Source organism: Pomacea canaliculata, linkage group LG13, assembly GCF_003073045.1.
Source record: "Pomacea canaliculata isolate SZHN2017 linkage group LG13, ASM307304v1, whole genome shotgun sequence".
Classification (NCBI taxonomy): Eukaryota; Metazoa; Mollusca; class Gastropoda; order Architaenioglossa; family Ampullariidae; genus Pomacea; species Pomacea canaliculata.
This window is the reverse complement of record NC_037602.1, coordinates 618,417-640,518: the sequence shown is the minus strand read 5'-3', so window position 1 is coordinate 640,518 and position 22,102 is coordinate 618,417. Positions and strand designations below refer to the sequence as shown.

The following is a 22,102-nucleotide window of genomic DNA, read 5'->3' as shown; positions in this document are numbered from 1 at the left end:
TAAGGCTGAATTCTTTGGGGTCCCAGGGACCCCTTCTTCAGATTTTAAAGGGGTCCCTGTTCTTCGCCCAAATTTGAAGGGGACCCCATTGACGAAAATTGAAGGGGTCCTCCGAACTTTTAATGCGTACTGTACGCAATTTTTTGCGTAAGCAGAAGCCCTGCTTATACATTCTGAATTTTTCATCGGAAAAAACAAGTCTCCACATAACTGACGTGTTTAGTGATGTGTTAAGTGTGAAGAGTGAGGGGCGGCCAGCAAAGATGTACAGATAGAGTAGACTAACAGCACAGATATGTGTAGCAATAAGAATAAAGGTACACAACATTTACAACAGGAGAGGAACACGTTTCGTTGTCCTCAGATAATGAATATGCAATAACAACAAAATTATGCAAATATCAATTCATTCACTTCTTCCTTTTTATTTTCATTTTAATTCAGCACGTATTGCACAGTATAACAACTACTTGTGCATCACTACATCAATACATCACTGCAGCCACCACCCTAGTACATAGTCTCAGTTATCTTCCATTCCTCCACCATCACCTCCTCCAACAAATTTTCTTTTTTATCGTCGTTGCGAAACTAGACCGTTGGCAAACAACTTTGTTTTCCTGCCTCGTTTCTACGCCTCCGTAGCACAGCTCACGTGACCAGAATGCCAGTCTTGTGCATCCAGAGCTGACGGTGCCATGGAGACGTCTGTGGGTGCACGCATCAGTCTGTTGTTATGCCTTTATACACGTGTGGACGCTTGCATGTGTGTGTGTGGTCGTGTTTGATGTCTGCTCTTGTGTCTCTGTGTGTGTGTGTGAGAGAGATATCAAAGGATAATGATAATGGAGCTCACAAGAGGAAAAGTCGAATACGAGGGAAATAACTGCTAAGTGTAGGGTAGGAATGGACAATGACATGAGCAGAATCCTACTTTACACCTTTGGTGACCCTCGTGAAGTCTCTTCAGATGTCAAAGATCACAAAAACCAATAAAGAGGAAATTTTACCAAAAATATTACAGATTTAGCCATGAGCATTTTTTACTGACTACCTCAGATATTCTTTCCAGAAAAATTGGTGAAAATACCCTTTCCTTTTTGAGATAGCCATTAACTGTCACAAACCTGCTTTCTTTCTTAATCGTTCGGATGGAAGGAAATGGGAAAGGTGGACGGGCGGCCAGTTTTTCTTTTGATCTGCAGGTGTCATTGAGACGCTCCACTTGTACCAATGAGATCAGGACCGAGAGATAAAAAAGTGATTTTTGCTACTGCTTGTTGTCCTTGACCTGAGCAGGGAAAACTAACAGTTTGTTGTTGTTGGTGTGTGTGGTCCTGACAGGACCTGTAAACAGTGTAAATTATTCACATGAAAACCTGTCGTGAATTTGTGTCAGGTTTGTTTTGAATCTGTGACGGTTGTGTTCAGGACACATGTTAAAGAGCCGTCTGGTGAAGCCCCTGTAGCCAAGGCCAAGATGAGTGATGTAGCGGAACTGATGGCACCACATACCCTGTCGCCCATTGTTTCCCTTTTTGCCGCCGCAGTTTGAGGTGAGTGCTGCTTTATAAAGGACAGAAAGCTGTCTGGGTGCTGACTTTGACTTGTTGCAGGGAGGAACAGGTAAGACAACAGTATCTTACTAATGTTTGTTTATTGCCATTCGTTTTTTTTTTAAATTGTTTGTTTCAGTGGCTGATCCAAACCTCGCTGTTACATTCAGAAGTTTAATAATATCTTGTAAGTATTTTTAACCTCTAGTTAAATGCATTGAAAAAGTACTGGAACTGTTGAGTCCCAGGTTTTGAACTTTGGAATAGCGCAAACTATTTCTGAAGGAATTTTGCGCAGACGACATCCGTTACACAACAAGAATGTCGGGATAGCACTGTGATGATACGGAGCGCGGCTTGTAGAGGGATGGGCCTCACTCGCCCTTAGGGGAAAGGGGTCACTCTGGCTGGCTCGCTCCACCCGCTTTCACCCTCACCTCTCAACCGCCCGTTCACACGTCCGCACGCGTACACTCTCACTCGCGTGCGCAAACACAACCGACAAGACAGTTGCACAACAAACAAATTATAATTACAAGAAAACTAACAAAGCAAATTAGGTTGACACGTGACGCAATATGAGTCTATGAATACGCAGACTATCATCGAGTTACAAAAATGCAAAGAGTACAAAATGAAACAAACACACTTTCCTTCTAATCTCTGGATCTTCGTATGACGAACGCTCCCCCTGGAGCGTACAGTTCCTCAGTCTCGAATAGTTCTTCACGGCAGCGTCGTTCACGATGGCTGCCTCTAGACAACCAGTAGTGGACAGCCACAGACCTGCCTTGGCACACTACTGTCACTACTGGCTGAGTTGAGCAGTCACACACTGATGCCCCTGGCAATGACGATGGCGACGACGTTGTGAATGAGTTTCCTGACGCACTGTCCCTAGCTCACTGGCATTGCTGCTCCTCTGGTTGCCCCAGGCAACGGATGCAGATGCAGTGACGATTTCAGGCGACAGTAGTCCGGCACCGGCTCCAGACGTCCAAGACCCCAGAGGTACACAGGAACAACAATCACTACTCCCGGCGGTTGCCCCAGGCAACGGGTGGCAGAGTTGCTGTAGCCGGTTCTGACGGTGTACCTCCTTCTTGACGTCTGCGAGGACGGAGACCCCTTTCTCACTCACACGGTTCCAGACTGTAAGTGCCAGCAAGTAGCGCGATACGTTTGGTGGAACGGGCCCCCTACAGACTTGCTGCTTACAGTTGATTCTACGCTCAGAGACGGTCGTCTCTGCTGGTGTTTCTGGGAAAAGCCCCGACTAACCCTCTAACCCTAACTAAATACTACGAGGCCACGTGACTACTCGCCACCCCTCATCCCCGGTCCTAACGCTATCTCTCTAGTACTAAGGCCACTACTGACCACCGCGCTATTCTTTACTACTACACCTTACACCCCCTTACCCTTGGCCTCTATCGCCTCCATCAATCGAGGCGACCTGTCACATCAATGAAAACGAACAGAGAGGCTTCCCTCCACTGTCCGCTTTCACGGACCGCGGCCCACCTGTAATTATCTACACCCGCTTACCCTGGGCCTCGATCGCCTCTATCAACCACGGCGATCTTTCAAGTAGAAACGGACAGAAAGGCTTCCTCTCGCTGTCCGCTTCCATTGACCACGGCCCCCCTGTAATTATGTATACCCGCTTCAGCTGCTGTTCTGGCCTTGAACCAGGCTGGTTCATGACAAGCACGTGTGCTGTGAGTTGACTGAATGTTCAGTTTGGTCATTGAGCCCATGAAACCAGTTTTTTCTTGTGAAGTTTATGGAATCTTTTATGTACTGAAGTCAGTCGTGGTCGTGACTAAGCACGTGACGGTCTTACTGCTCAGTCAAAAAAAAAAAAAAAAAACAAAAGAGAGCCAATGTCAGCCAGCAGACATTTAAAACTATTTTTGCATCAAAAACAGGAAACAGCAAAGTCATCGTCTAGAAGCGAAAACGAAAGTTTAAACGCCAATAAAGTAGAGCGCCTGGTGACATTATTTTGGAGAATGTAACACATTAATATTATCACTACTAAAGTGTGAATTACAGCATGTTGTATTGGCTGTTTTATATATTTAAGTTGACTTATGCAAAACCATCTTTAATATACATGTATATGCTTAGTTGTGAAAGATCCAAAACGCTATCTTTACTTATCAACAGACCTTTGTCCACACAGCCATGGCGGTGCCACGAGGTGTGACTGTGTGTCTGCTGGTGATGATGACACTGTCACTGTCACTGGATGCTGCTGCAAGTCCTGTCAGCTCGCAGGAGTCAGACAATCAGCACAGCAGACGACTTCAGCGTCTGGAGGCGGAGATGGAAATTCTTCGCAAGTTTGTAACAGAAGTCAAACAGGACTGCAGAAGTGGACTTCAGGGGTAACATCTCCAGCATCGTTGATCAAAAGTTACTGTTAGCCATTGTTGTATCGTTTGGTAAAGGCCTATAGTAAGTTCTTGTTGCTACAAAGTCCGAGTCCATGTGTGACATCTTCATAATATAACAAATACAGGGCCCCACAGTATATACAATACATCTTTATTAAGTTGGCCATGTACAAGCTAGAGTCACTTCTGCTCACGCGCTAGCCACGTACAGATGAATGTAAGCAGATGAGCAGAGCTCGGTGAATGGTCCCGTGGGCACAACGGTCAAACGAAGGAAAAGTGGGGAGGGTGTAGCGGGTGGCGACTGCCATGATAGGGACGTCCAATGTCATGTTTGATTATTTTGTTTTTACAACAATTATCTACGCGTATTATTATTATTATTATATTATTATTATAAACATCAATTATTTAGTCATTTAAAATGCAATTTGATTTAATAGATAATGCTTTAACTGATGCCGACCAACTGGCGCCTTTTGTTTCAGTCGGCGCCAAAATCCTTTTTTATTCATTGTGCCGGTATGTGTATAACGCTTGGCATGTGGAGAGGGGAGCCACCTCCCGTCATCTGGTCGCATTTTGCTCTTGTTGCTGAGTGTGCAGAGTGCTTTCCGCAAATTTGTTGCACATGCTATAGGTTCGTTAAAAACTAACTAGTGTCCCCATCTCCCGCCAGGAACAATATACGGTCAGGCTCCGCTTTCTACATCCCATGCAAGACTCCATCAACCCACTGACCTCTCTACATCCCATGCCAGACTCCATCAACCCACTAACCTCTCTACATCCCATGACAGACTCCATCAACCCACTGACCTCTACATCCCATACCAGACTCCATCAACCCACTGACCTCTCTACATCCCATGCCAGACTCCATCAACCCACTTTAAGGAGATTGGCATTTTATGAATATCAAGACTGCTGTTATATATGATCCACTCAAAATTAGGAGACAGATTTATTTTAACAGCGATTCTAAAGAGACTAAACGTAGATGTAAGAATGCCACAAAGGTCAAGGAGAAATCTACTGACAAACTTCCCCCAGCGTGACACGCACGTCTGCTTCACAACTGAGTTGTCTTTCTGAACGAATTAATTAACGTGGGCTTTTAAGACAATGTCAATAAACATGTTGACATTTGTGTATAAATATAATGGTTTTCTTTTCACACAACAGTCCACAGACGTCCATGTTGTGGAGAGTAGCACAGGAAGTCTCGGAGCTGCGCGCGCATCTTCAGGAAGCTGAGATGAGAAAAGAATTATCGAATCTCCGCGAAAGACTCTCCACACTGCAGGTTACTTTCTCTTCTCTTAGCTCCCATCACTTCATCACATTTCTACCTCCATGCAGCTAGTCAGCAGTAAACGAGTAAATTAATTAATTTTCATATTTACATAAACATCTTAACAACGCGAAACGCGTTTGATGTGTCCATTGATTTGATTGACAGACCGGCCTGCACACAGGAATGTCTGAGGTGGAAGGAATGAAGGCGAACCAGACAAAAGAATCCAATTTGCCTCAACGTAAGTATTGTCTCGGACTCACATCTCTCACAAATAATCGAAAAGTAAGAAATAAATATATTGTTTGACTAGAAGCGGGCTGTTGGCAGGTAGACTGCTATTCCATTAATGTGCATAGTGACTACACTCGCTATACCGCCTCAAATTTTAAAGTTAGAACAGAGGACTGAAAATATTCAGGAAATGTAATACTCAGAATAAACTTTACTGACATGTATAATGCGAGAGGACTCTCTGAAAATGAGATATACTAGGATTGGATACCAATACATGACTAATGCCTTGTTAGCTGTGTTGATGCCCGTAGTAAGACAGTTTTAGTAACATATACTGGCGGTTGTATGGGACTCATGCAGTAATCACACAAAAGTAAATCGAGGCAGTAGATTGTTCTCTTTGTTGTCGACGGTTAGAAAGAGTCGTTACAAAAAGATAAAATTATTCTATAAGCGTCAAGTGTTTACATGTATTCTTTCATTTGTAAATCAACTTAAACGTATGTGAATCACTCAATAAAAATGAAAATCTTTTAACACACAGCTTTTTAAACATTATTAATAACGAAAATTCTACAGTGATTAAAAGTCATACTCGTTAACATTTAAAGTTTTCTTTTTAGTGGGTAATTTGCAATGTCAACACTAAGCACGACATGTTGATCGTGAAACTGCGGAATCCACTTTTACCAACTCCCTCCATTTTCACATTTCTGTTTTTAATCGCTTCATGAGCAATAATCCATAAAAGTTTCATACTTCCCAGCTTGTGTACGATTACATAGACATGTAAGGTGACCAGACGTCCCCCTTTTGACCTCTTGTCCCGCCTGCTCATCGGGCGGGACGCCCAATGTCCCGCTTTCTGGCTTTCTGGCAAGTCCATCAAATGTCCCGGTTGTCTTTAAAAATCACTTTTTTCGGCGTTCTTTGACGGTGACGACACCATCAGGCACGTGTCCCGCTTTCGCCCCGAAACGTCTGGTCACCTTATAGACATGTGATCGTGTGTAATATTGTACAGACGTTTGCTCGTGTGTAGCAATGTTACACAGACAGTCGTGAAGTCACAATGAGAGGAATCGTGAGACTCAGAAATGAGAAACAGACATTACATGGAGTAGGTAACATGCTACACTTGCAATTACTCCTAGAAAATATGTACGTACATTTGTCTTCCTCCTTCAGTAATCTTATATAACTGTTCTGTTTGATGTTGTTAAACGAGTGTGTAGATGTTGTTATTTCCAGGACCAAAGGTAGCTTTTCTGGGCAAGTTTCCATACCAAGATGGCGGCATAAGAATTCCAGCATCAGCTCCTCTCAACTTCACTGAAGTCTTTGATATTGGAAATGGATTTGAGGAAGGGGAGGGTGTATACACTGTTCCATACTCTGGTGTTTACTTAATCAACTTCCAGGTGTTCCCATACCAATCTAAGGACAATCTGGTTGACCTCAAGATGAATGGCAATACCTTGGTGAGAAGCCGACCGGGAAGTGGATTGCCAGATACATATAATAATAATAAGCAGTATGCAGTAGCGGCTTCCTCAGGCATTGTAGTGGTGGCGTCTGCTGGTGACCGGATCTGGCTGCAGACCAGACACGAAGGCCTTTTCTGGGCTGAGCATCATACTTTTTTGTCCGTGGTCCTCATCATTCCTGACGACTAACTAAAGTGGAAGTTGGGGCGAGACAGCTTGCTCAGTGTGCTCAGCAAATCGTACAATTCGATCCAAATACACCTTTTGAAGATTTAGTTCAAAAATACATCAATAAAATAGAGTACTTTGAAAAATATCATATGGTATTCTGACTTTCATTGGTGTTTATAGAAGGAGGTGGGAGGTCACTGAGAACTGAATTAAATAACTAAATAAATATATAAAACAAATATCCTATAAACATGAAAAAATTTAAGAAACAAAATGACTTAGTACTTCACAGATATACTGAAATATTTAAAATTCTATCCCCCCCCCCTCTCCCAACAAAACCTTGCAGCTTCTTTCGTTGAAAGGCTTCTTTGAAGCCCCATCAGTCAGTTTTAAAGCTCCAACAGGAAATGAACATTGACATAGCAATCATTCAACAGTTGCTGTCCTTCTCGACATCAGCAAGATCCGGTGTATCGATATACTAAACAACACAAACAAAAAGAAAACAACGGAGAGAAAAGGACATGACCCATCAAAATAAGCCTCATTCCATAATTTAGGTTGAGTGATTTACATCATACAAAGTGAACCATGACCCTATGTACTAACTCACAAAAAGGCTTTAAAAAAGCACAGTCCATCTTTATCCTCCTTGTCCACATGTACCATCCATATTCTCTTTGTCAGCTCATCTCCCGAGAACAACCAAGCATTTCAGCACAAAAGACTTACAACAATGCTCTGCAAGTAGTCTTTTCTCTTTCTGTTGTTCATTAGGCTTTTTTTATTTCTGACCTTGTCACTTTAAATAATTTGTTACTGAAGTGCATGTATCATAGTGTCTTAGTGCTTTTCGTGTTTTATAATAATATTAACTTATCACACGCAGCATCACGACAAGGAGATAGCACTCTGGGCAATAAGGAAAGGCGGAGCTTTTCGCGTTTTCCGAGTGAATTCTTTATTTCCTCTGGGCTATTTGAAGCAATAAACGTAGAGGAAATATTGCAAGTCGATTTCCCATTATTTCAAAGATTTCATCCCTCTCGAGGGACGGTACGTGGACTTTTGAGCCAAAAGCAAACCTATCAATCTGTGCGCGTGCCCGCGTACGTGTGACTAAGTTCGCACCCTAGGTTGGACACGACCGACTGAATGGGTCGTGCGTGCATTGTATAGCACGATGATCTTCCTTTGCTTTCTTCTTCTCTTTTAAATGATCCGCTGTAATGTTGGCCCTTCCGTGCAATTTATGGACGTGATGTTATAGGTAGGTAGGTAGGTAGGTAGGTAGGTAGGTAATGGCACATAACTTGCGTGTGTCACTCGCTGTGTGTCTCTACTCACTATAGTGAAAGTGCACCTTATAAAGCTTTACGAACTAAATGCTGTCGCCTACGGCCATACCACGTTGAACACACCGGTTCTCGTCCGATCACCGAAGTTAAGCAACGTCGGGCCCAGTTAGTACTTGGATGGGTGACCGCCTGGGAACACTGGGTGCTGTAGGCAAAACTTTTTCTTTTCTTTCATTTGATTGATTTTAGTAGTAGTAGTTTTCTGTTTAGACATGGCAACTTTTCTTTCTAGTCCATTCTGTTTTCATTTTTTTTTTCTCTGCTGCTTTAATCCGTGCTAGACTTCATATTTACACTGCCAATGTCACTTTACTTTATCCAGCTCAGTCAACATTTGCGACTAAAAAAAAAAATAAAATAAAATTGTGCTTTGCTGCTCCAGCCCTTGCTTGCCACGCGCTACGCCACCAACCATCGTGCTGCACAACCTGTATCACTCAACGCAATGCCACGCCACGCCACAGATTGAGGCTAATTAAGCTAATGAAGAAGAAAAACAACAGTCAGATGCTAGGGGTTGATTGAGCATACACGCGCTTTGCTAGAAATGGGCAGTTGAATGACAGCCACGTTTTAAAAATAAATCACGCTTCGACGGATAAAGTCAACCCCTACAGGCAGGCCTGCTGATTAGCAACAAGACAAGGATCGTGGCACACCCAACACAGCACCAACCTAAGAAAAAGCAAGTAACGAACGAACTGAAGAGAGGAGGCGCCTAGGTCGCCGCCTTACGTCTTCCTAAGACGAACTTTCCTTCTTCTGACATTCAATTTCATCATTGCTCCTCGGGAAGAGGAGTGGGCCGATCCTGGAGGTACTGCAATACCAGGACAACCCGTGACAGAGGTGGAGCAAGCCCCTAACACTCCGTCATAGTTCAAAAATCAGTTTAATATCGAAGTCCCCCGATGGAGGACGTATCAGATATTAAGCTGATAAGAACAGATACTACACTTTGATCTTAGCCAAAAGGCCGAGAAGCGATACCGGTCTCACGTTGCCTTTGGCGACAGGTAGCGTCTGGATTTCCCTGACATTCGGGTTCGGCAACACGCAATGCCATTCAAGTCATGTCGATGGACAACGTCGGTCTACTTGTAAGGGCTCGCTTTATATTCTGACTGCACTTCTTATGTTCCACGTTCTACCGCATTTTTACAGCTACCTTCTCTCCACCACACAGTCAGAAGAAAAAAAGCGATAAGCATTCCGTCAGCGTCAGCAAGGGAAACAACCCCAGTCCCTCGCTAGCTTTCAAACACACAAACGGGACGGACCCCAAGACGGACGCTTTGGACGGATTTTGCTGCAAAACAGGCTTTCCCTGTCTTACCCTCTAAATCCTACCCACCCCACTCCAACCGGCATTCCACAACCAGTTCACTCGCTGCGTGGCGGCAGTACGTACGCCCAAGTGGTGGTGGTGTACGTGTAACCGCCGTACGTGTTACCACATTCCTGGCTGTTGATGTTCTTTTGCTCACGCTCGCTCACGGAACGCCACTCTTGCTCCACCCTCAACCGGCAGATGCTTCCACGATCCCTTGTGGGTAATCGTGGGAGATGTAAGGGACTAAATAAACCCTATCGTCAACCGTGTAGTGGACGGCCACTGACTCGCTCGCTGAAGTTGGCCATCTCACGAGGGTATTACGAGATCCCGACAATACTGTTGCCTACCCGCCGTGGGAAAACAGACACGCATCCCACGGCTGAACGCCGCGCGGCGCCTACCGCCTATTCTTCTCTGTAGCCTTTCTCCTACATGGGGCTCGCTTTATAGGGGACGCACCCGCGAGTGACGCCCAAGGGTGAAAGGGCTCTGTGGGCAGAGCTTCATGCTGTTGTGACCACAACTAAGGTGTAGCAGTAGCTTCCCGCTACTAGACCCCCGCCGACCTAAACTTATCTAACTCCTAACGGACGGTCAGCCGTCCCTTCAGGCTTCAGCCGTCTCTTTCAATTCCTGGTTGCTGCTTGAACCGCCTGTACAAGACTCATTATGTGCGTGAGTGCGAGCGAGTGCCACTACAACGCTGCAGCTCTTCGCTTGCCTATCTTCTCTCACTCGTCCCACGCTAAACCAAGCTTGCTATGTGGCGTCGCTACCAAGTGGTGTAACCATGGACGTAGATAGGTGGACTGATGTCTGTACGCCGAGACTCACTGTCGGCCTCTTGCGAAGTGATCCGCGGTCAGTCTCGGCGAGCCTCTGGCCGGTCGTACTTCCGGAATAGCAGCGCGAAAATGGAATTTAATGAGACGTTTGATATCAACAATATAATTACCGTAACTGTATTGCTTGCTTGCACTTTTAACCAAACTTGTATCTATTTAGAACACAAAAGTATTTGCTTCACTAGTCGGAAATCTTTCGTATGAAATAATAAATAATATATGAATCGTATTTAAACTTCTAGATCTAGAATCATGAAGTGTTCGCATATATATATATGCTTTACCTCGGTCTCTCGCTTTTATATAAAATCGGGTATTTCGTTGTTCTACGCCTATTCATCTACAGCGAGCTTTTAAAAACAATATGAAGAATATTTAATCAATACACTTCTCAAGTAATTTAATGAATGACGCGATTATTAATAACTAAATTTATTTTTTTTAATGGGCAAATCCTTGGCTCTGTGAAAATTGTCGCCTTGTAGTCGCGAACTATAACATGAACAGGATAAAGAAGAGCAAGAGGTAAATAAGATCAGTGCCTTTTTTAATGCATTCTTCTTCCAAGTGCCTTGAACAAATCTTGGCTCTCAATAGATTGAAACTTGTGTCTGATCACGAACTAATAGACACGTTCGTGGTCTGATGTAGCGGCCTGTAGCATGAATGAGAGCCGCTCGCCACTTGTCTTGATCTGTCGATATTCCTGCCCGCGGAAGCGGAAAAAAATTTACACCGAACGATTTGATACTTGCAGTTACATTCTACCAGCAGCAGTATCAACCGCCTTTTGTGTGTTTCTTTATTGATGTTACTCTTGCAGACTTTGCTGACATAGCCATTGAAGTCCTTCGCTAAACCAATGTAGGATTAACCGGAAGTTCTGAGGTCCCGAGCCTCGTTCTAGCAGTTAAGTGAAAAAAATCGTCTGCCATCGGTCCAGGGGATCTACGTTCATGGTGTAACCATCTTGCCAGATTTCTCCTCTTTCTGCGTAGGCTCGCTCAGGGAACGACAGACAGTCTTTCTTCTACCCTCAAACGGCAAACGGTCCTTTCACCATTTTGTCTGAAATCATCTTCTGCTTGCTGTATTAAAAACTGTGGACAAGGCACCTTTTCCAACTATTATTGCACTCCGTTTTTATTATAAATGCTGATGATCCGCTCTAGGCTCAGCTCGGCAGACGACTATATACGTGTTTACGTGTACTGGTTTGATTGTGGTGTTGCACGAAGAAAGTGAGTGCGGGTACGTGTAGTGAATTGTGAATAGGCCAGCACAGCACAGCACAGCACAGACGATAAGTTAGGCAAGATTCCAAGAATAAATATCATACGTTTCAAACTAATGGGTGAAAACGATGATAAGAAATGGAACGTGACACCACTAAGGATTCTCGGATGAAAGCTTTAGGTTTGGGGTTTGCTTTGTATTTTTTAACAGGAATAGCGCGAACGCAAGTCCCCCTTACGAATAAAATTACGCACTCGAGTCACCCACATTTGGGTGATCGCAGGGGTCAACCCGCCCTTAGTGCAATGGACAGGCCTCGCCCTGGAAGGACCTCAAGGTGATCAAGGTACCTCCCGTGCAGGTAAGTATGACTCACAAATGGCAAGCACCTACCCACCCCAAACTATTTGTGGGCCATTTAGCGGTGATCGGGCCGCCTTCAATCTAAAGCCTTTCTCACTAGTTTTCAATCACACTTAGTGCAAACATCTTCTTTTGTAAACAAATTGCAACGATTTCCCTCATTTCTTTTGAAATTTTTGGCAACAAGCTTCTGATTCAATTTCTCAAATCAAGATAAAACGAAAATACTTGAGATAACTGCCCACTTGGCGCCATTTTTAAATAACGGTTACGTCTCTTGCTTACGGATTCCATCTTGTTTTTTTTTTTTTTTTGGTTTTTTTTCTTCTTTTCTTTTTTTAAATATCCCACCTCTATACACGTCATGCAGCCAGCAGAGGCACCAGACTCGTGGCAGCTGTAGACCAGACTTTCTCAACTCTTATCTGGGCGAGAAGGAAAGGCGGAACTTTTCGCGTTGTCAGAGTGAATTCTTTATTTCCTCTGGGCTATTTGAAGCAATAAACGTAGAGGAAATATTGCAAGTCGATTTCCCATTATTTCAAAGATTTCATCCCTCTCGAGGGACGGTACGTGGACTTTTGAGCCAAAAGCAAACCTATCAATCTGTGCGCGTGCCCGCGTACGTGTGACTAAGTTCGCACCCTAGGTTGGACACGACCGACTGAATGGGTCGTGCGTGCATTGTATATAGCACGATGATCTTCCTCTGCTTTCTTCTTCTCTTTTGAATGATCCGCTGTAATGTTGGCCCTTCCGTGCAATTTATGGACGTGATGTTTATAGGTAGGTTAGTAGGTAGTAGTAGGATAGGTAATGGCACATAACCTTGCGTGTGTCACTCGCTGTGTGTCTCTACTGGCTATAGTGAAAGTGTACTTATAAAAAGCTTTACGAACTAAATCTGTCGCCTACGGCCATACCACGTTGAACACACCGGTTCTCTCGTCCGATCACCGAAGTTAAGCCAACGTCGGGCCTGGTTAGTACTTGGATGGGTGACCGCCTGGGAACACTGGGTGCTGTAGGCAAAACTTTTTTTCTTTTCTTTCATTTGATTGATTTAGTAGTAGTAGTTTTCTGTTAGACATGGCAACTTTCTTTCTAGTCCATTCTGTTTTCATTTTTTTTTCTCTGCTGCTTTAATCCGTGCTAGACTTCATATTTACACTGCCAATGTCACTTTACTTAACTCCAGCTCAGTCATGACATTTGCGACTAAAAAAAAAAATAAAATAAAAATTGTGCTTGCTTGCTCAGCCCTTGCTTGCCACCACACGCGCGCTACGCCACCAACCATCGTGCTGCACAACCTGTATCACTCAACGCAGAAATGCCATGCCACAGATTGAAGGCTATTAAGCTAATGAAGAAGAAAAACAACAGTAGCAGTGAAAGACATGTCAGATGCTAGGGGTTGATTGAGCATACACGCGCTTTGCTAGAAATGGGCGGTTGAATGACAGCCACGTTTGAAAAATAAATCACGCTTCGACGGATAAAGTCAACCCCTACAGGCAGGCCTGCTGATTAGCAACAAGACATGGATCGTGGCACACCCAACACAGCACCAACCTAAGAAAAAAAAGCAAACGAACGTAACGAACGACTGAAGAGAGGAGGCGCCTAAGTCGCCGCCTTACGTCTTCCTAAGACGAACTTTCCTTCTTCTGACATTCAATTTCATCATTGCTCCTCGGGAAGAGGAGTGAGCCGATCCTGGAGTACTGCAATACCAGGACAACCCGTGCACAGAGGTGGAGCAAGCCCCTAAACACTCCGTCATAGTTCAAAAATCAGTTTAATATCGCAGTCCCCCGATGAGAGGACGTATCAGATATTTAATGCTGATAGTATCAGAAACAGATACTACACTTTGATCTGTACCAAAAGGCCGAGAAGCGATATACCGGTCTCACGTTGCTTTGGCGACAGGTAGCGTCTGGATTTCCCTGACATTCGGGTTCGGCAACACGCAATGCCATTCAAGTCATGTCGATGACAACGTCGGTCTACTTGTAAGGGCTGTCGCTTTAAATATTCTGACTGCACTTCTTAATGTTCCAACGTTTTACCGCATTTTTACAGCTACCTTCCTCCACCACGCAGTCAGAAGAGAAAAGCGATAAGCAATCCGTCAGCGTCAGCAAGGGAAACAACCCCAGTCCCCTCGCTAGCTTTCAAACACAACAAACGGGTGAGGACCCCCAAGACGGACGCTTTGGACGGATTTTGCTGCAAAACAGGCTTTCCCTGTCTTACCCTCTAAATCCTACCCACCCACTCCAACCCGCATTCCACAACCAGTTCACTCGCTGCGTGGCGGCAGTACCGTACGCCAGTGGTGGTGGTGTTACGTGTAACCGCCGTACGTGTTACCACATTCCTGGCTGTTGATTTCTTTTGCTCACGCTCGCTCACGGAACGCCAACTCTTGCTCCACCCTCAACCGGCAGATGCTCCACGATCCCTGTGGGTAATCGTGGGCAGATGTAAGGGACTAAATAAACCTATCGTCAACCGTAGTGGACGGCCACTGGCTCGCTCGCTGAAGTTGGCCATCTCACGAGGGTATTACGAGATCCTGACAATACGGTTGCCTACCCGCCGTGGGAAAACAGACAAGCATCCCACGGCTGGACGCCGCGCGGCGCCTACCGCCTATTCTTCTCTGTGGCCTTTCTCCTACATGGGGCGTCCTAGGGGACGCACCCGCGAGTGACGCCCAAGGGTGAAAGGGCTCTGTGGGCGGAGCTTCGTGCTGTTGTGACCACAACTACGGTGTAGCAGTAGTTTACGCGCTACTAGACCCACGCCGACCTAAACTTACCTAACTCGTAACGGACGGTCAGTTCCGTCCCTTCAGGCTTCAGCCGTCTCTTTCAATTCCTGGTTGTTGCTTGAACCTTCTGTACAAGACTCATGATGTGTGAGTGCGAGCAGTGCCAACAACGCTGCAGCTCTTCGCTTGCCCATCTTCTCTCATCGTCCACGCTAAACCGAAGCTTGCTATGTGGCGTCCTACCAAGTGGTGTAACCATCTTGCCAGATTTCTCCTCTTTCTGCGTAGCTCGCTCAGGGAACGACAGACAGTCTTCCTTCTACCTCAAACGGCAAACGGTCCTTTCACCATTTTGTCTGAAATCATCTTCTGCTTGTTGTATTAAAAACTGTGGACAAGTCGACTTTTCCAACTATTATTGCAGTCCGTTTTTATTATAAATGCTGATGATCCGCTCTAGGCTCAGCTCGGCAGACGACTATATACGTGTTTACGTGTACTGGTTTGATTGTGGTGTTGCACGAAGAAAGTGAGTGCGGGTACGTGTAGTGAATTGTGAATAGGCCAGCACAGCACAGCACAGCACAGACGATAAGTTAGGCAAGATTCCAAGAATAAATATCATACGTTTCAAACTAATGGGTGAAAACGATGATAAGAAATGGAACGTGACACCACTAAGGATTCTCGGATGAAAGCTTTAGGGTTTGGGGGTTTTGCTTTGTATTTTTTAACAGGGAATAGCGCGAACGCAGTCCCCCTTACGAATAAATTACGCACTCGAGTCACCACATTTGGGTGATCGCAGGGTCAACCGCCCCATAGTGCAATGGACAGGCCTCGCCCTGGAAGGACCTCCAAGTGATCAACGTACCTCCCGTGCAGGTAAGTATGAGTCACAAATGGCAAGCTCCTACCCACCCCAAACTATTTGTGGGCTATTTAGCGGTGATCGGGCCGCCTTCAATCTAAAGCCTTTTTTTTCACTAGTTTTCAATCTCACTTAGTGCAACCATCTTCTTTTGTAAACAAATTGCAACGATTTCCCTCATTTCTTTTGAAATTTTTGGCAACATTCAATTTCTCAAATCAAGATAAAACGAAAATACTTGAGATAACTGCCCACTTGGCGCCATTTTCATATAACGGTTACCTCTCTTGCTTACGGATACCATGATAACTAGATGGTTTGTCCTGACGCTAATCTCCTCTTTCCTGTGCCGGTTCATCTGACCTCACTGACTTTCAGGATGTCCAACTTGTAGTTGTGAAACTCCTTGACTACTTGGAGCATCCTGCCAGTCTGGTACCCCACCCTTAACTTCTGCCTTGACTTGAGTAAATCCACCGTCGAGGCACCAGCTCCCTCACGGGGTTGACTGTTTCCTGGCGTGTTTCATTACCTTCGACATCCGATATTCTGCTATTGGTTTGTGTAACTTTTTGTTTATATGGTGGGGTTGCTAGCCCTACCACAAACTAATTTACCTCTAGATGAGGTGTTCCCCTTAGTCCCCTCTTGCCTGGCTAGATGGTAGGGACCCTATTCTTGCAATATTCTCTAGGCAACAACGACCAATGTGCCCATCTGTGCCAACTATACAAAAGGACATAATGTCTGAACCACACAAAAGTTCTACGATCTTAACTGGCATTACAAAGGGTAGTTTCCACACTCCCATGTCAGAGCACACGTCTAAAGCACTTTGTCTTATCTCAACGAACTGCAATTTCAAAGCTTAATCCCTTTCACAATTTTGAATATATTCCCTGCTTGCCTGGTAATCTAATCTGGGATTAAATGACATCTTACTCTATGAATGAAAATATTTTGTCGGAAGCGTTCTATGACATGTGTGGTCTAAGGGACATGACTCAGCCAATCTTCATCGATCACAAAGGGGTAACTCTCTCATCCTTGTGGCCTTTCAAGGGAGTTAACTACACAACACTAATTTAGATCTAATTTTTCAATAGATCGTCTTACAGTGGTGACCAGGGTGAACTTCTCTATTTTGTCTTAAAGAAGCGCGAGGAACTTGAAGAGAAGAAAGATGGCTACAAGTGAAAATCGTGACTTAATATAGATGTCAGAATTAATGTCACCTATGACACCTGGACAGTGACAGTGACACACTAGGAAGTCGTTAATAGGAGTTGTAGGGGAGGAGAGTGTGTACTGTTCACGCAGTACATATACTAAAATTGGAACGATACAGAGAAGATTAGCATGGCCCCTGCGCAAGGATGACACGCAAATTCGTGAAGCGTTCCATATTTTTTTAAATATTTTGTTCCCACCATACTCACTTAATTGCACAATTTAATTAGCGTCGTAGTAAATGAGAAGAGAAGAACAGTGGAAAGGAGATGAAAGGAAAGGGCTGGAGATGGGGTCAGCTGGATCGGGTTTCAGCTGATCGACATAGGTTGGGGACTCTGGGTGAGGTTTTATGTGCAAGAGGGAAGTCGTGAGATGGGTTAAAGGAGGACAAAAGCGTAGGAAGGCTGAAAGCCATCAGATGTGGCAAAACCGAGATTGGTGTTAACAAAGCTCATCTAAATGAGCTTCAGAGCTTTAGACATTGGCACGATCATCCAGATGGATGGTACCTTTGTGACGGACATGAACCTAAGGCTCACAGCAGCGTTGGCAAGGCTCAACAAGATATGTGACAACATAAATGTCGCTTTAGCATCAAATTCAAGCTATACAAGTCCCAAGTTGTCCCGGTCATACCGTGCGGCTGTGAAACTTGGACTTTGCTCACTGAGTCGGAGCGATGGATCCAGGGATTCAAAATAAAATAATTAATTAGACTCCTCTAAATCTCCTACAGGGTATATCATCTGTATTCGCCACCCTGATTAATACCTAGGATCCCCTTCTTAATACCGTCAAACGGGGTAACGGACATGTTACTCGACATAGCAAATTGTCGAGGACGGTCCTTCAAGAATACGTAAAGGCGGCAGTCGCTGGGCCCTCGCAGGGCTGAAGCATGGTAGATAATTATAGGTGGGCAGCAGTCAGTGAAAGCAGTAAAGGGAAGCCTTTCTGTCCGTTTTTACTTGACAGGTCGCCTTGACTGATGTAGGCGTTCGAGGCCCATGGTCGTGGGGGAGGGGGTGTTTAAGATGTAGCAGTCTAGTAGTGCACAATAGTTTCGTTAGTGTTAAGTCGATAGCGTCAGGGCCTGGTAAATTTGGTGCAGGGGTCACGTGTTAGAGCAGTATATAGTTTAGGGTAGAGGTTTAGTCGGGGCCTGTTCCCAATACACCAGCAGGGTCCACTGTCTCTGAGCGCCGTACCTGCTGTAGGCAGCAAGTCTGAGGGAGGCCCGTTCTACGTGAACGCGTACCACTACTTGCTGATACTTGCAGTCTTGGACCTTGGAGAGTAAGGAAGGGGTCTCTGCCCTCGCAGACGACGAAACGGCAACAGCAACTCTGCCACCCGTTACCTCGGGCAACCTCAGGGGGTAGTGACTATGTACCTGTGTGTCCCTGGGATCTCTGTCGTCTGGTGCCGGTGTCACTGCAGCTGTTGTTCGTTGCCTGGGGCAACCGGAGGAGCAGCAGTGCCAGTGGACTAGGGACAGTGCGTCGGAAGACTCACCATCAAAGTCGTCGCCATCGTTCATTGCCTCGGGCAATGGGGTGCAACCTGTGGATCTCCGCCATTAGTGGCACTAGTGTGCTAAAGAAATTCTCGGACTGTCCACTACTAGTTGTCGAGGGGCAGCCTGTCAAGAGGACACTGCCGTGTTCCCATCTGAGTCTCAAGACTGGGGAGGTGTACAAGTCCGGGGAAATGTTCGTCGGAAGCGGACTCAAAGTCACGAAGCACTGGGAGGAAAAAGTGTTTCCTTTGCTTATCTAACTTTTACTGACTTGAGGTCAGATTATTTCGAGATTATTAGTGCGTTTATGTATTCAACCTGCTTGCTTTTCTTGTGATTCTAATTTGTTTGCTATTAAACGTGTTTGTCTGTTTGTTTCGCAGCGCAGACGAACGGTGACTGTCAGTGTGACGCGTGCGGGACGTGAGCAATAGGCGGAGTAAGCGATACAGTGAATGAGCGACAATGCGGTGAGCAGCCACAGCTGGTCCCCTCACCACTTCCCCTAGGCGAGCAGTTAGGCCCACCCTTCTCCCCGCTCATCAGTCCACACTGTCATCATCGGTCAATTTTGGCGAGTGTACTTGTTCATGAGATAACTGGCAATACAGCTACAGAGCTTCTGCACAGGACAGGAGTTAAACGAACGCGCAGTCAAACGGACACACAGATGATGGGACCGGGTAGCACGTTAAGGGGTGTTACGTCGCAGAACAGCGGTCATGGGACTGCGGCGCAAGGCTACGTATGCCTTTCCAAAAAAATTGGTCAGAACCGCGGATGAATGCTGACCGTTGCACATTCTTTAGTTTAAATACTGTGGCCTACATGGACATAATTATAGCTTTCAACTGCATTGCAACCGTCGTAGACGTTAATAGTGAATAGAAAGCCTAACTGTATATCGCCTCATTTTCCTCTTGCCTTTCAGGGAAGAGGAAAGATGGATGGTCGGGGGGAGGGGATGTTTAGAAAAAAATTTACAGTAGGCGAAAGTGAAAGAAAAAAGGCATGACTCAGCTTATATAATATAATCAAACTTTGTTGGTAATCCGTTTCAAGACAATGAGCGAAATCCGAAGCCAACGAAAGCATAGGTAACTATTTCCATAAGAATCAATGAAAATCTAATTAATTCGTTCTAGGCACTCCTAAATGCATACCAAAAACACATTTTAAAGAGAATAAATGTAGTGTTTAATGCTAAAGACAATAAGAAATTGATATGAAACGAACATAAAAAAACAAATGTCAAAGACTAAATGAACATTTTTAACATTGCATTTATTTTACGGAACTCTTCTTGGAGTATGGAAGACAGCGAGGAGGGAAGAAAGAGGTGCAGATATTGTTTGGAAGGGAAATCCCCCTTCATAGGGACCTTAGGTATCAAGGCACTATTTGAGGTCATTTCCTTTCTTGGTCTTTTGGCACTAGGACCAGGGAAACACTTAACAGGGACAATGAGATTTGAGTACAAGTGATTTTATCTTACATGCGTTATGTACATTTTGAAACTGAAAAATGCAAAATAAACACCCCGAATACTGTAGTAATCACTGATATGTCATCGTAGTATTAGCAGTCACAATCAATTTAAAAAACCAAAACACTAAAAAACAATTGAATTGTTGCGCTAGATGCTCACAAGAGAAGCAACGCCTTACTGAGCAGGACACGTGGGAATGCCGACGAAATCCGAGGCAACCGGTGAAAACTGAGACAAGTATTTCACCAAAATAATCGATGAAAACCCAAAGCAATAAAAACCGGGTTTTCACTGTACTTTATTTCCTGTGGATTTGCCTGTAAATTTCAACCATAAAGAAAAATTGGCGCAGCCGACAGTCGGATTAGACACAGCTTACTGAAAAGACAATTTGCTTGTCTTGCAATAATTCTATCCCTGGAACAGTGCGGCCAACGCTAAAATTAACTATTCATAAATCACTCTGTCCACGAAAAGAACGTTGGATGGGGACATGGGGCTGATTACTCACACCAGTAAAATACTCTGTGTGTGTTCCTTTTATTTACTGTAAAGGTGCAACTACAATGCGAGAGCAGTGTGGGAATTGGTTAGTTATTGGAATGAATGAAGAAAGGTTTATGGAGCGTAAAAACTGTGTGGTATATACATAATAAAATATAACGTTTCTAATTTGCGGATTTTATGTTTTGTCGGGGGTTAGTTTGCGAACGCCTCTTCCCTCGATAAATAGGGATGGCATTACTTTTCTGAACATAATGTAGATTACTACTGACAATCAAGTTGTACGCCTATTTTTATATACAGTCCAATCTTCCCTACTATGGCCACCTACCTGGGACGAGCAAAGTGGCATAGTAGCGAAGTGCGGCATAGTAGCGAGAGTGGCATAATCGGGGGTTGTAAAACGGCTTTATTTGCTCAAGTTACCGTCAGTCCAAAGCTTCTCAAGAATATGTCGGCTGGGCGCTAGCTGTCTTCCTTTTCATTCTCCCCCTCCTCTTCATCTCACCCTCCCAACCCACATCGCCACACCTGCATCCTGTCGCTAGTCGACCCCTCCCGCTCTCCGTCTGTCACGTGACTGTCACCCGGCCAAAAACTCCCATCGCACCCCTCCACCCTCCTGTGTGCGTGCTTAGGTTCCATCCACTACACTTGCAATGTCCCACACTACCATAGAGTATATATCGAGCACTTGCGCGGAATTTCACAACTTGTGTCCTTTTTAATAGTCACAAAAGTGATAGTAGCGAGAGTAGGGGTGGCATAGTAAAGTTTTTTTTTACATTGAATTTATAGTGGACCGAGCAAAATGCCATAATACCGAAGTGGGCATAGTAGCGGGTGGCATAAGTAACAGATTTGACTGTAATGGGAAATAATTTAACCATTACAATTACAAATGGCCCGGAAGGTCGCAATACCCCGGGCCGCCGCTAGCTCTCAGCACCGTACTTCGTCGGCAGTGCATGTGATCTCTACTCTGCCTATTGTTCCGTGTAGTAATGGAGATGAGACGTGGGTGTAGTTGTCAACAACCAGTGTACTACTACTTCCCTAATCATGTACGAAACATTTGTTCTTCCTTTGCCAATAAATTCCCCTTGTATCTATAGGTCGGCGGTGGGCTGGTAGGGGCTTGTTGTGATCAATAGCTTCGAGTTTATGTGCGCTGGGAGTGAATGTTTTGTACGATGGGAAGCACTTTTTTCTCTCCTCTGTTAATAAGAATTGTCATTGTCAATTTGTTGCTGTGGAGGCGGCCCGGTCGTTGTCATGTGAACTCTTTCTTCGTGAGCGGTACACTCTCGGCTCGCGTCCCTGGCTTTTGTCTGTATTTCTCTTATTGGGCCAACCCAAGACTAGAAATACCAGTAATTTATCTGAAATGGATGCTGGTGGCGTTATCACAGT

At 44.8% G+C, this 22,102-nt stretch overlaps 1 protein-coding gene, 6 non-coding genes and 1 pseudogene across 8 annotated transcripts; 4 read left to right on the top strand and 4 right to left on the bottom strand.

Annotated features, from left to right (window-relative positions):
- Positions 1 to 401: 401 nt before the first annotated feature.
- On the top strand, positions 402 to 7,295 carry LOC112553686. 2 transcript variants are annotated; one of them, XM_025221070.1, is made up of 5 exons: positions 402 to 1,626; positions 3,745 to 3,949; positions 5,144 to 5,264; positions 5,421 to 5,496; positions 6,744 to 7,295. In XM_025221070.1, the coding sequence occupies exons 2-5, from the start codon at positions 3,747 to 3,749 to the stop codon at positions 7,166 to 7,168; spliced, it is 825 nt and encodes a 274-aa protein (XP_025076855.1). In that variant the 5' UTR covers positions 402 to 1,626; positions 3,745 to 3,746; the 3' UTR covers positions 7,169 to 7,295. The 2 variants fall into 2 exon arrangements, with proteins under 2 accessions (XP_025076855.1, XP_025076854.1); XM_025221069.1 differs by having other exon boundaries at positions 3,729 to 3,949.
- Positions 7,296 to 8,546: 1,251 nt separating this feature from the next.
- On the top strand, positions 8,547 to 8,665 carry LOC112554746. The gene has a single exon (XR_003097310.1). It is a non-coding gene; the product is annotated as a 5S ribosomal RNA (ribosomal RNA).
- A 641-nt stretch (positions 8,666 to 9,306) lies between these two features.
- LOC112554743 lies at positions 9,307 to 9,499 on the bottom strand. The gene has a single exon (XR_003097308.1). It is a non-coding gene; the product is annotated as a U2 spliceosomal RNA (small nuclear RNA).
- A 2,635-nt stretch (positions 9,500 to 12,134) lies between these two features.
- Positions 12,135 to 12,297, bottom strand: LOC112554739. The gene has a single exon (XR_003097304.1). It is a non-coding gene; the product is annotated as a U1 spliceosomal RNA (small nuclear RNA).
- A 903-nt stretch (positions 12,298 to 13,200) lies between these two features.
- Positions 13,201 to 13,322, top strand: LOC112554748. Its single transcript, XR_003097312.1, has one exon. It is a non-coding gene; the product is annotated as a 5S ribosomal RNA (ribosomal RNA).
- A 672-nt stretch (positions 13,323 to 13,994) lies between these two features.
- LOC112554744 lies at positions 13,995 to 14,197 on the bottom strand (annotated as a pseudogene).
- Positions 14,198 to 15,807: 1,610 nt separating this feature from the next.
- LOC112554740 lies at positions 15,808 to 15,966 on the bottom strand. Its single transcript, XR_003097305.1, has one exon. It is a non-coding gene; the product is annotated as a U1 spliceosomal RNA (small nuclear RNA).
- Positions 15,967 to 17,249: 1,283 nt separating this feature from the next.
- On the top strand, positions 17,250 to 17,355 carry LOC112554745. Its single transcript, XR_003097309.1, has one exon. It is a non-coding gene; the product is annotated as a U6 spliceosomal RNA (small nuclear RNA).
- Positions 17,356 to 22,102: the final 4,747 nt, after the last annotated feature.